We start from the raw sequence: 13,787 nt of genomic DNA on the forward strand, positions 1-13,787 counted from the left end.
CATTACTATGTATCTATAAATGTGTGTGTGTGTGTGTGTGTGTGTGTGTGTGTGTGTGTGTGTGTGTGTGTGTGTGTGTGTGTGTGTGTGTGTGTGTGTGTGTGTGTGTGTATATGTACATATAACTATATGTGTGTGTGTGTGTGTGTGTGTGTGTGTGTGTGTGTGTGTGTATGTATGTATATGTACATATAACTATGTGTGTGTGTGTGCGTGTGTGTGTGTGTGTGTGTGTGTGTGTGTGTGTGTGTGTGTGTGTGTGTGTGTGTGTGTGTGTGTGTATTGGGAGAGAGGGGGATAGAGAAAGAAACAAAAGTCTAATTGGTTTGCTAACTTTTGAAAAGTGTCTCAGTTGTCACTACACTATGCACATATTTAAGAACCATGGCTGTAAATATATAAGAACACTAAAGAACCAAAATACCTAAGTGCTGTATTCCCTCTTGACAATGGATTTAACAGGCTGGTTGATGCTTTTGTTTGTGGAGGGTAGAGGGGGTGGAAATTTGCCTTCCTGCTAATGATGATGGCAATTGTTTAATTAAAAACAAAAGCAGAAAATTCCATCAGAGATTAAAACAACATACAAGACACTGTTGCATCAGACTATACCCTGCATTTCAAGCATGCAGTTGAATATCACATCAGAGGATCATTCTCAGAAAGTGGCTAATATTCACACAAGCCCTCCTAAGCCATTTATGACAGCAGCAGATGGTTTCTAAAGCAGTCTTACTAGTTTCATCCTAATGAACTTTGGATGGCATTTCTTCCCTTTGCTACATTTTTTTTCTAAACTTAGCTTGAACATATAAAACTGTTCAGTTACAATGGCTGGAATGTACTAAAATAAGTCACATGGTTTTCTTTCTTCACATTATAAAAGCCAGAGACAGCATGCATTAGTCTACCAATCAGATGACAGCAGATATCCTCTGAGCCAGACCACAGTGACCAATCAGTTTCCATTTCCAGCATCTGAAACAACATGAGTTTGGCCTATACCATTTTTACCATAATACATGTAGTTCTGGTCCACAAATTGACACACTCAGCACATCTATGTTGCATTATTTTGCCTAGCAACCTGTGGCATATACTTTAAATACATTTATTCATTGTGAAAGTAGACAAAAAATGGTCATTTAGCTGCAGTACTTCATCTGCAGACAGTTATGTTAGCTGTGCTCACATCTCACATTTTAGTAATGATTGGTTGATAAAGATCATGCATTCACGCCTGCTTCATGTTACCAAGCCCACTGTACATCTCAGTCTTGAGAGGAACTATGCAGCAATGATGCGGGTTGCCTTGTCATGGAACACTGTGGCTTCATGACAAACAGTACTGCTGTGCTGGAAGAACAAAAAGATGAGGGATCAGAATGAATCTTCTGCACTGCTGTTGATGTTCTGATATATGTTTTCTGCATAAGCCCCTCGAGGTGTACTTGGTCTCATAGAATGGCTGACTCCTTGGCTTTTACCTAGTTGAACATAATTGTCTATAAAATCAGCAGCTTGCATGGAGTGTTCCTTTCAGTATTGTTCCTTTTTCCCTCATAATCCTGCAATCCATTTAAGCAATTTTTTTCTCAACGAAACATGCTCATTTCCTCTGACAGTGTTTCCTGGTCACATTCCTGTTTTTGTCCTATTTTAGGGCTTGTGCTTAAAGTGAGCTTCAACTGAAAGATGAAAAAGATAAAAAAGTTAGAATTACCAGCAGTTTACATTACTAAACATGAGAAATGGTGGCAGGCTTTAAGCAGCATGATATAGTATTATTTTCAGGAAATTGACAGGGTAGGAAATAAATGCAGAGCAGTAAGTGTGATGAAGATAGATAAAAGACACATACACAGACACACACACACACACACACACACACACACACACACACACACACACATACATGCACGCACAGACTCAGACATGCACGCACATACAGACGCACACACACAGACATGCACATGCACACACCCATTTGTGCGTGTGCATGCGTGCACACACACAATCTTGACTTTTTTGTCACTAGACTGTGTTTTTCTAAGCCAGCAGCATCATTTGCAAATTAGCGGCCTCAAAATCTGATACATTTTTTCTACCAAAAATATTAATCTGTTTAAAATAACTTTTGTCTCATTTAAACAATCTGTAACTCACATTACCATATCTACACTGGTGGCAACTTTTTTTTTCATTTTCTTTTCAGTGTAAACATTTTTCATAAATAAAGAACACCCAGTGTTCATGTGGTCATATACTGTTCCTGAATAAATCTGTTCCTGAAACTGCTGCAGTAGCAATTCAGGCTATGTACACAATTACATTTTTTTATTATTGTATTTGTTTGTGTGCTTAAATAATAACTGATTTGGAAAGAATACAAGAGAAAAAGATGTAAGCAGAGATAACGTAACAAAAATGTATCAATATATTCTTTTATTCTGAAAATAGTTGGATGCAGCATTTTAATATTTATCAAAAAACTAGATAGTGGAAAAGAAGCCTAAGCAGTAAGTGACAGCTAGAATTAGACAAAACAACAAGCCATCAATGTACGCTATATACAAAATATTATGTAAGGTATACAAGTGCAGAGAAAGCAAGGCAAAACAGTGACCTTGGCGAATGACAATAATATGGATCATACTAAATAAGTGGATAGCTACAAAGATTCAAAGAATTCATGGTGCAAATGGGAAGGGATGTAGAAAGTACAGCTGAGTGACATATTCACTGGAACTACACATTTTCAATAATAGAATAATCATTGCACAGCTTTCAGAATAAATAAGATATAGCCACAGGTGGACATCTGTCCTAAATTCAGATTTCAGAAATTCTGTTGATATCAACTTTACCAGGTACCACACTGAAGATGTCAACATGAATCTTGGCTGTAAAGCCACCACAAATGTGCCTGAACCTCCTATGATCTGAAACTAAGGAGAATGTCAAGACCATGACAGGAAACCACAAAGATAATGTATAAACCAATAATAATATAATAAGTAGGCTAACCCTAACATGTATACTAGACACTCCCAAAAGTCTTGACTCAGATAGGTGAACACCTAGTAAAACCGTGTGACATTCTGCATACATATTTGCATATATGTCTCATGAGAGAATAATCAATATTTAGAGGGTTGTGTTCCTTCCTGAAGAAACAGATGTATTTCCCACCAAATCAGACATTTAAGCTATGAAAGGGAGAGAAGGATATATAAGCTATTAATGCAGAAATGCAACAATGACTGTATTACTCAGATAGCTACCACATGGTGAGTATCCTCACACATCCATTCATTATAGTCATAAGAATCATGAAATGTAGCAATGATTGTTTACTCAGATAGCTACCTCGTGGTGAGTACCCTCACACAGCTGAGTACTATAGTCATAACAATCATTGTTGTAGTATACAATAACAGTAGAGAGGAGCTCTGGAGTTAACTACAGCATGGTTTTCAGAACTGCTGATGTAAAATATGGTCATTTCTAGATAAAAGACACATCTTACAGTGACCGGAAAAGGTGTGAAGAGAGACAAATGACAGATATGTTGGGCAGAAACTTAGAGAACTGCTGTAGTGATTGCTGGTTGCTGCTCTTGTAAAGTCAACCTCAAATTGTTAAGATGGTCAAAGAAGACAGACAGACAGTCATTTAACAAGACAGTTGTTTGCAAAATGCCTTCCTCATTGTCTGAACTGAAAGAAAAAAACATAGCTTGAATGACAAACTAATGTTCTTACTTCTGCACATATGTTACCTAAACTGTTTGTGGACACATGCTTTTTCCCATAAAATTTCAGCTGAGTTTGTAGAATTTTTAAATGTTAAAGTAATTTATGATACTAATGGCTTTATTATAACTAAATTATATAGAAAGTCTTGCCACTGTAATAATTTCCTACATAAGGAAAGCATGCATCCATCGCATGTGTTTAGAAGTGTGGTTAGAAGCCAAGTGTACAGAGCCTCAAGGCTAAATGTTAAAGATTCAGAATTTGTTAAACAAGCTGATTCCTTGAAGGAAGCTTTTGCCACTAGGGATTATACGCATAAAGATGTGCAGGACAGTATTGAAATAGTCTCCGGTTTAAGAACTAGTGAGGCTAGGCCTTACTTTGGTGAGAAATACACTGATAATTTGCAGGTTCAGCAAAATGATAAATTAAAAGTGTGCTTGTTTTATTCGAGTGATATTAAGCAATATAAAGACATTATTGAGAAACACTGGGGTATCCTGACTACAGATGATGACATTAGAGCTATAGTAGACACTAGACCAGGGTTTGTCTATAAAAATATGAAGTCCTTAAAGAGACGTTTATGTTACCCTAGGAGTGTACCTATACATTTGAGTCAAGGAAGCACTGCTGCATGTGGACACTGTCAAGTTTGTAAATACATTGATAGTACAGTAAATTTAATCATCCTGATCAGAATAAAGTGTATAATTTCAATGTCTCTGTGACATGCAGCAGTGCCAGTGTGGTTTATTTAGCTTACTGCTCAGTTTGTATGAAATTTTATATTGGTAAGACCGATAGATTGCTTACAGACAGGATTAAAGAACACTATTACCATATAGGTAAAGGTGCTACAGTTAGTACCTTATCTAAACACACTGTAGATATAGCTACATCTCATATCTTTAAGTTTATGGTAATAGGACATATATATGAGAATATCAGGAAATGTGATATCAGGAATCAAACTGGGCAGTTAGAAGCCAAGTGGATAGTCAGATTACATAGAGATTATGGCTATGACCTGATTGACAGAGTACCTCTGAGACCTAAACTTAAAGCCAGACCTCTAAATAGGAAATAGTCTGTCTTTTGTCTTGAACCATCACTGTATAAATGTACACATTAATAGTGTTTTCTATAATATATATATATATATATATATATATATATATATATATATATATGTTTTTCTATAAATGTATGTATGTATTTATGCTGTATGGAGTAATTTAAGATGGTTTATATTTGTAGAAGGCTATACATTTATGTGTGTGGACATTGTTTCTTGAGTGTATTTTAGGGTATAGGTCTTTAAGAAAGTTAATTAGTCATGTGATCTTTCAATCAGAGTACTTAATGGACTAATTTTTTAATTGTTTTATGCATCTGATGAAGTAGCTTTGCTACGAAAGCGCTTATGCTTTTACACTTCCTTAGATGTTGATGTTCTACATAACTGTAGTGTTGTCTTTTAGTACCATGAGTACACATGACCACAGGACAGACTGAAAGACATGAAGTACCCACATGAACTGAGTTCTTCCCTAGTGGATATGATCGTTGGAATCCTGTACTACAGACACTTGTAGATCTGGTCCCACAAACAAGTAAGTTACTATTCTATTTTCCTCAAATGTAGAATCATCAGAATGAAGGCTGACATTTACCAAAACACCATCAGACAATTTCTAACTGTAAGGTATGTTTGTTGGAGATATACACCTCACAGATAAAATATATTTTTAAAACATCTTTATTAGAACACATATTGTATAGTGACATGAGCACACATTCAACTATATGCATTCCTCTGTGTTATACAGATTTATATAACATTTATTCAGTTTCAGTATCACATTGATTACTTGTCATGCCTTCCCTGCAATATCACTCCTCCTGAATGTTATCCTGCTTGTCTGTTCCCACTGATTTAATGTATTTATATGTAGTTTTCACCTTCCTTTTTCTTAAGACCCCACCAACAGTTCTTTTATGTCCTTTACAACATTCAAAAATTCCGTTGCAATAAGTTTTGTTTTGATGTCCTTACTGAGTGTAGGCAATTCGATTTCTATATCCCAGCTCAAAAGAATAATTTCTTTATTTAAAACCGTTTGCTCAATCAACATTTCTGACAAAGTACATTGTTTAGAATTTCTAAAATGTATCAGCTTCTTGCATTCCCGAAAACCATAAATTCCCACCATACTCCATTGCTGTTTACCAGTGAAAACATTCTTAGTCTACGTGGAGTATAAAAATATCTATTCACTTACATGCAAACATCTTATACCATCTAGATTTTGTTGCTTGCTTGAGAAACATACAGATATCTTTACATTGTTTTTGTATGTCATCTTTTCACTCTAATTTTCCTGTCTTTCTAACCTCTTCTGATTGATTCTTATAGTTATCATACATTATTTTATATGCGCCACAAACTGTCCATTTTTAAATCACCTTCTCCTCTAGTCTCAACTATAAACTCAACCAAAGCTGCTCTTTCATTTAATACTCTGCTATCTCTTTCTCTGTGCCTATGCTCTGTTATCAATTGCTGGAAGGAAATAGTAGTTTTAAGTGGACTATGAACACATGCCAATGTAATCTTCCTTCCTTGCCAATAACCCATTATTACAACAAAGCTACCCTTGTTGTCTTTCTTCTCCTCCTCTCTTAGTACTGGAGCCTGTTTTGAAATCAGTATTACCCACTTTTCCTGGGTCCCCGATACTCTGCCGAATAGCCATTTTTGTATCCTTTCTTTGTCAACTTCATATACTAATTTCTAAGTGAGTCTCTTGTAACATTGTTATTTGTACCCTGTTCTATTTGCTTCTTGCTCATACCAACAGTACCATGATATGACTGATAAGGCAGCCATTTTTTTAAAAGCTATTACTTTCAATTATTCTACATGACATTTTTTAATGTATGTTTCCAACTTGCAACTTACATGAATAGATTAGTGTTTGGCAGGCTGAATTTATATGCAATTGCAGCTTCTCACCCCTTTTTAAACTCATATCACATTTTCCCATATTTTTAATTTCAATAACAACATTTGAAAAACAACCAGTACTATATGCATACTCATTTTTAAACCTTCAGACCTTTTAAACCTATAACAAATGCACACAGCAATTAACATTGTCCAGAAATGAAAATCCCCCCTCCATACAATGGCAGATGCCCCAGACAGAAAGCTGCACTGACACCCAATTGATATACAACATACATAAAGAACATAGTAAACAGAAGTATGCAAGTAATCAACAAATACACAAAATTTAAACAGAATATCAATAATTAATAGCAGAAGCATGTAAAGAGCTATTAAACCTTTTCCGGAGAAAAAAGATTCAGAAAAAAAAAATTAAACAAAGAACATAGTAAACAGTGGTATACAAGTAATTAACAAATATACAACATTTAAACAAAGTATCTTAATTAATAGCAGCACATCTAAAGTACTATGAAACATATCTGGAAAAGACCACGGTAGAAGCAGAGAAATGGAAGGAGGTAGATGTATGGAACAAAATTCCAACTATGGAAGATAGCATAACAAGCATGGGAAGGTTCAGCGCATCTGGTACAACGGACAATAACTAGCAAGCAAAGCGGTAGCAGAAGAAGAAGGTAATTGTGGGGACAGTCAAAACTGTAGTGTGACCTGCAGTGACAGGCTCACCTAGAGAGAACAGGCACACCAAATTAGTAGCAGGTACCAACTGTGTTTCCCTTCCTTTTAAATATAAAAATATTGTAAGGGAACACTGACAGCAATAACGTATTTTAAAACTATTAAGATAATAAAGGTGGTGTAACAAATGGCTGCTGCTAACTTATTTACTCTGCACACACATATTCTGCACCGTCCAACACCATGGAGCACCTGCCGTGGAGAACACAGCCATGTATGTCCCATACTTCACTCTTCGGGCTACTAAGTCAACATACATTACAACAGACATTAGCCTTCCATTGTTCTATATTTTAGGCCAATAAATCTAACAGTTTTCTTGTCTACTGCTTTTGGGTCTAGATCTCTGTGCTATTTCTATATTAATTATATCTGATAACTAGGTCAAACATAACTAGTGGCTTTTTTTAAGCAGAGATCTGAGATGAAGCAATGGTAAAAAAAATCATAATACATATAAAATCACGATGGAAGTACATTGCAGGAAGTCAATGTACTTGGAACAAAGTTGTACACTATAGAGCTCCATTTTTTATAGAAATGCATACCAAGAATATATAGTAATTTATTACATGCAAAGAATGTTACAAAACAGAATATTCATCCTTTATAAGCATTCATAAAGTAACAAATACATTAGATGAACAGTTAATTATTTCATGTCATAACTCTTAAATTGTCTGTATGCATAAACTACAAAGAACTTGTTTGCCCATGCTTCCAGGGTGAGACAGTCTCATGTGAAAGAAACATAATTTAATGTCGACACTGCTAAGCATGCTGCAGCTTGCTGCATTTCATGTCTCATGTCAAAGAAACATAATTTAATGTCGACACTGCTAAGCATGCTGCAGCTTGCTGCATTTCATGTCTCATGTCAAAGAAACATCATTTAATGTCGACACTGCTAAGCATGCTGCAGCTTGCTGCATTTCATGTCTCATGTCAAAGAAACATCATTTAATGTCGACACTGCTAAGCATGCTGCAGCTTGCTGCATTTCATGTCTCATGTCAAAGAAACATCATTTAATGTCGACACTGCTAAGCATGCTGCAGCTTGCTGCATTTCATGTCTCATGTCAAAGAAACATCCTTTAATGTCGACACTGCTAAGCTTGCTGCAGCTTGCTGCATTTCATGTCTCATGTCAAAGAAACATAATTTAATGTCGACACTTTTAAGCATGCTGCAGCTTGCTGCATTTCATGTCTCATGTCAAAGAAACATAATTTAATGTCGACACTGCTAAGCATGCTGCAGCTTGCTGCATTTCATGAAGCAGAAGAGCTGTGAGAGCCAGCAGTTGTAGCTGCGATAAAAACACAAGCTGGAGATGCAGAAGACAGAGTGCAAGTGGAGAGCAGTTTTGTCCAACAAGTACCAGGAGGCAGATACAGTTACAGGAAACAGTGGAGTGGAAAGTGAATAATGTTACAGGTCTAAATAATGTTGTTGTGTGTCTTTTGGCTTTTCCCGGTTAGGGGTCGCCACAGTGGAACTCCGGTCCGCTAATGATTGGCAGTAGATTTTTATGTGCCGAGTTGCCAGCTCTGACGCACAACCTTCAATGAAGGTACGCCCATTCACGCATGTCTCCAGACAGAAGACGCTATAGCTGAGAATTGAACGGAACAACGTCTTACTGCCAGGTGACAGCGCTACAGCAGCACCATGTGTAACAAATACTGACTTATAGTGGGACTCCTAGAGGTAGCACATCAGAAGACAAAGGCTGGTAGCACTCCCAATGGCTTTAGAATGGAGCTAGCTAAGGAGAGGAGCATTACATAAAAACTGAAGTCAGGGCAATGTGGCAATGTTTGTACTGATCAAAAAAGGCTCTTTACAATAAACACAGTATGCAAGAACACTGTACCAGTTAGGTGTGTACATAGAAGTGTACATTATTTAGGCAAAGGGAAATCAACATTAAAGGACAGCTATAAGGACAGCTGAATAACACAATGTACAACGTTATCCCTTCACTAATCTGGATTTGAAACTAATGGATCATGTTGCAATGTCTTTTCTTAAAATGGATTTTGAGTCAATGTATTATATGATGCCAATCTCCACTACTCTAGGTTCTAGAGCGGGAGTGTCATGGAGCCACTTTCACTATTATCCTGGGCTCTAGATTAATACAATTAAGGCTTCCACACCACAAGTATACATTGCAGAGTAATATAATAATACCCCCCTTCTGAACTAGTATGGATTCTATATCGATGCAGTCAGCTCCATTCTCTGCTACTGTAAGTCCTAGAGCAGCATGCCCTCTTTCAGCAGTAGTCTGGATTCTAGATTAATACAATATGGAAACTCCATCCTCCATTACTATGGAATTTTGATAATGTCACCATATAGCTCCATTTTCTACTACTCTAAATTCAAGGTTACTTTTCCCAGTTGCTCTGAGTACCTCATCTGTGTACCAGAGAGATCTATACTTATCAAACAACTACAGTCCCTCTTATAGTCTGGGCCATAGCTCTCAACCTTCCATATCCAAAATGAGGAACACTAGCCCTCATAATGTGGAACAAATGGGCAAAATGTGGAACAGATACTAATGGCTTACTAACAACTTCAACTAGGAAGGTCATAGGATAGTTAAAATATGCTGGTTTTACTTATAAAGAAGATCTTTTAATGAATTAATATGATTCATTTCTATTTACAATGGATTTCACTTAAAAAAATTTCTAACACTGAATATGTGACAGAGTCTTTCAATGTGGAACTTTGAGGAACTTCGAGGAACATTAACTTTTTAAGACCCCAAATGAGGTATGTTCCTTGTAATGAAGTACACTTGAGAGGTATGGTCTGGGCTCTGAGAATGTGTGCCAAACAGCTCTAATGTTTGCAATGCAGAGGTATTGGTTAACTCACTCTTTAACTGGAAACTGAATTTTTCTATACCAAATGGCACTGTTATCCATTTCAATGAGTTCTAGTAAATGTGCTGTGCAACTTCATTATCCACTACACTGGATTCTAAATCAACATTCTGCTAGCATATGTTCTACAAACATACAAAGTGCGACTAGCCACCTTTGTGTGACCAAATAAAATCAACGCATACAGTATAGCCAAACAAAGCCAACACATTTATGAAACCTCTATATCCACATTTATCTTCTCTACAACATTGGCAACGAGTCAAAGAGATGAGAATAAGCAGGTTTAGTTTTATTAAAAAGGCACCCCACCTAAGCATCATGTTCAGTCATAGCCTCACCTCAGGCTTTGTGCCCACTAAATGGTGCACAGTAATGGTTACCCACTCCACAAAGGGGGAACCACCACAGACCCTGGGAACTACCGCCCCATTAGCCTAATCAGACTGGTCTGCAAGGCCATGAAATGTATCATCATTGAACTTATAAACAAAGACATTGGTAATCTCCAAACTCTGGATCCCACCCAGTTCGGGTTTGTAAAAGGCAGATCATGTCTCCTAAACCTGAATGACTTCTTTGAAGCAGTCACCAAAGCCGTAGATGAGAGTAAGGTGGTTCACACAGCCTATCTAGACCTTGCCAAGGCTTTTGACATCATCCCCCACTCTGGAATTATAGATGAACTCACTAAACTAGGTATAAATCCCTATGTCACAATATGGGTTGCTAACTGGCTCACTGACAGAATCTCCACTTTGAAAGTAGCAGACTCCAAATCCGACTTCAGACCAGTGACAAGTGGAGTACCACAGGGTTCAGTCCTGCATCCTCTCCTGTTTGGTATCTACTTTTCTGTAGTACAGGCTAACACAGAAGGTCCTTGGCTAATGAAGTTCATGGATGACTGCAAACTAAGAGCCATAACTGAAACTTCTAATGATATGGACATCCTACAAAAGAGCCTCACTGAGATGCCTGGTGTCAAAGCCATGGCCTTAAGCTCAATGCCAAAAAGTGCACTGTCATCCCCTTTGGTAAAAACTCTGTAACCATGAGATACCACATAGGTGGTAGTCAACTTAACACTGAAAGTGTGATAAGAGACCTTGGGACACAGGTGGACAGTAGTCTCTCCTTTGATAATCACATCACCACAGTGGTCAGGAAATCCTTCTACGTGGCACATGTCATCACAAAAGGTTTCTCATCCAGGAAAAAAGAGGTCATTGTTCCCCTCTACTTGTCATTCATTAGACCTATTATAGAGTACAACGCCCCTTTTGGTATGTACCTCACAAGACATCTACAACAACAAGAAAGGCTGCAGAAATACCTCACAAAGAGGATTACTGGCTTCAAACAGATGCCCAGTGCAGACCATCTCAAAAAACTACAGCTTTACTCCATTGCATATCACTTACTCAGAGGCAATCTTTGCCTAACATACAAAGCTATGTCAAACCCAGAGTTGTTGGACATGCTCCACTTAAAGAAATCCCAATCCCTCTGAGCTACACATTTTAGGGACCTAAACCTTGTCACCACAATAAACAGAACATGCTGGAGGGATAGATTCCTGTCCCAGAGACTTCCCATACTCTGGACCAAACTACCTATCTATATCAAACAAAGCTCCTCATTAGCACTCTACAAGAAAAATCTTGATGACTGGATGGGAAATAGGAAATTCGCCCCAGGGATCACCTCTGTGGCTCTGCTCGACAGGGGCACAGGAAAATAATTTTCTTGGGTGGCAAAAGCCAGGGTACCCTTTTGGCTAGGCTTCTATAGGCCCTAGGACCAATAGCCTAGTACCTACTTATAAATGTATGAATCTATACCATTTGCTGTTTTGTTATTTTTCAGTCATGTTCTTGGTGTCACTTCACCCATTTTATTGATTTAAGCTTGAGAAGTTGATAGAATAACAGATTTTGAATTAGCATGAATTTTCTGAAGGATATGAAGTCTGAAAATCAAATGCCTGCCATTATTTTCTGACATAATTCCGCAATGATTTGTAAACGATTTGCCAGACAACTACAATTTTATGAGAAACGGACCAAAAATTTGAGTAAAAATTCTGGAAAGTCAAAAAATCAGTTGAAAGCTATGACCTGTTTGCTGTCATTCCATCTTCAATAATCCACATTCACTGAAAAACACTGTACAGCCTTATAACACTAGATGCCAAAAATAATATCCTTAAGTACACTAAGAACAGGGACTAACAGATGGACCCCTCTAGTGTGAACTTCAGTCTAACCTAAGTTTGTCTACGACTGAGATGAGACTTAAACTTATAAGAGAGCACGTGTCAGGTTTATATTTAACCCTAGGTATTTTAACTTGCTCAGTTTTTCTAAAGCAAATAATGAGTGATATGTTTGAACAGAACTTTGAGCACTCAATGGAAATAGAAACACTTTATTAAGATTTTATTTATAATCTGAAACTTTACTAGTGATATAGGGGTTGATGCCTAGTTTGGTGAGTTTATCAATAATTCCTGAGTGGGGAATGCTATCAAATATAGAAGAAGGTTAGCATAATGGTTAAGATATTTGCCTTATAGACACAAGGTGCAGGGTTTGATTCTCATGTGGGTTAATTGGCTAGGCTTAAAATGGCCCACAAGGGCAGCTAGCTTAATACTGGTCTATGAACCTACAAAATTTAAGTTTAACTTATGAACCTATAGCACTCGTCAAGAAAAATCTTGATGATTGGATGGGAGATGGGAAATTCACCTTGGGGATCACTTCTGTGGCTCTGCTCGACAGGGGCACAGGAAAATAATTTTCTTGGGTGGCGAAAGCCAGGGTACCTTTTTGGCTAGGCTTATATAGACCCTAGGGCCAATAGTCTAGTACCTATCTATGAACCTATGAAAGGCCTTGGCAAGATTGAGGTAGGCTGTATGAACTGCCTTGTCATCATCCACAGCTCTGGTTGACTTCTTTGAGTCTGTCATCAGAGCTGTGGATGAGGGCAAGACAGTTCACACAGCCTACCTCGATCTGGCCAAGGACTTTGATACCATTCTCCACTCATGAATTATTGATAAACTCACCAAACTAGGAATCAACCCCTATATCACCAGGTGGGTTGCAAATTGGCTCACAGACAGAACTCAAAGTGTGAAAGTAGCAACTCCAAGTCAGACTGCTGACCAGTCACAAGTGGAGTCCCACAGTGATCGATCCTGGGTCCTCTCCTGTTTGGCATCTACTTCTCAGAAGTACAGGCCAACACAGAGGGACTTTGGCTGAACAAGTTCATAGACAACTGCAAGCTGGGAGCCATTATTAACTCCCCAAATGATGTACACATCTTACAGAAAGGCCTCAATGAGACCAATGACTGGTGTCGAAACCATGTTCTTAAGTTTAATGCCAAAAAATGC

General features: G+C 37.6%; 1 protein-coding gene across 3 annotated transcripts in view; it reads right to left on the reverse strand.

The window, feature by feature from the left end:
* Window positions 1–285: 285 nt before the first annotated feature.
* The window catches only part of ADAP1 (ArfGAP with dual PH domains 1), a 1,397,730-nt gene continuing 1,384,228 nt past the window's right edge, over window positions 286–13,787 (reverse strand). For all 3 annotated transcript variants that reach the window (XM_044089521.1, XM_044089522.1, XM_044089520.1), the window contains one exon: window positions 286–1,688. In XM_044089521.1, coding sequence (XP_043945456.1) covers window positions 1,660–1,688 — 29 coding nt within the window. In that variant the 3' untranslated portion in view covers window positions 286–1,659. The remainder of the gene's footprint in view (window positions 1,689–13,787) is intronic.

This window comes from Protopterus annectens, chromosome 12.part0 (genome assembly GCF_019279795.1).
Source record: "Protopterus annectens isolate FY-2018-M chromosome 12.part0, PAN1.0, whole genome shotgun sequence".
Lineage (NCBI taxonomy): Eukaryota > Metazoa > Chordata > Ceratodontiformes > Protopteridae > Protopterus > Protopterus annectens.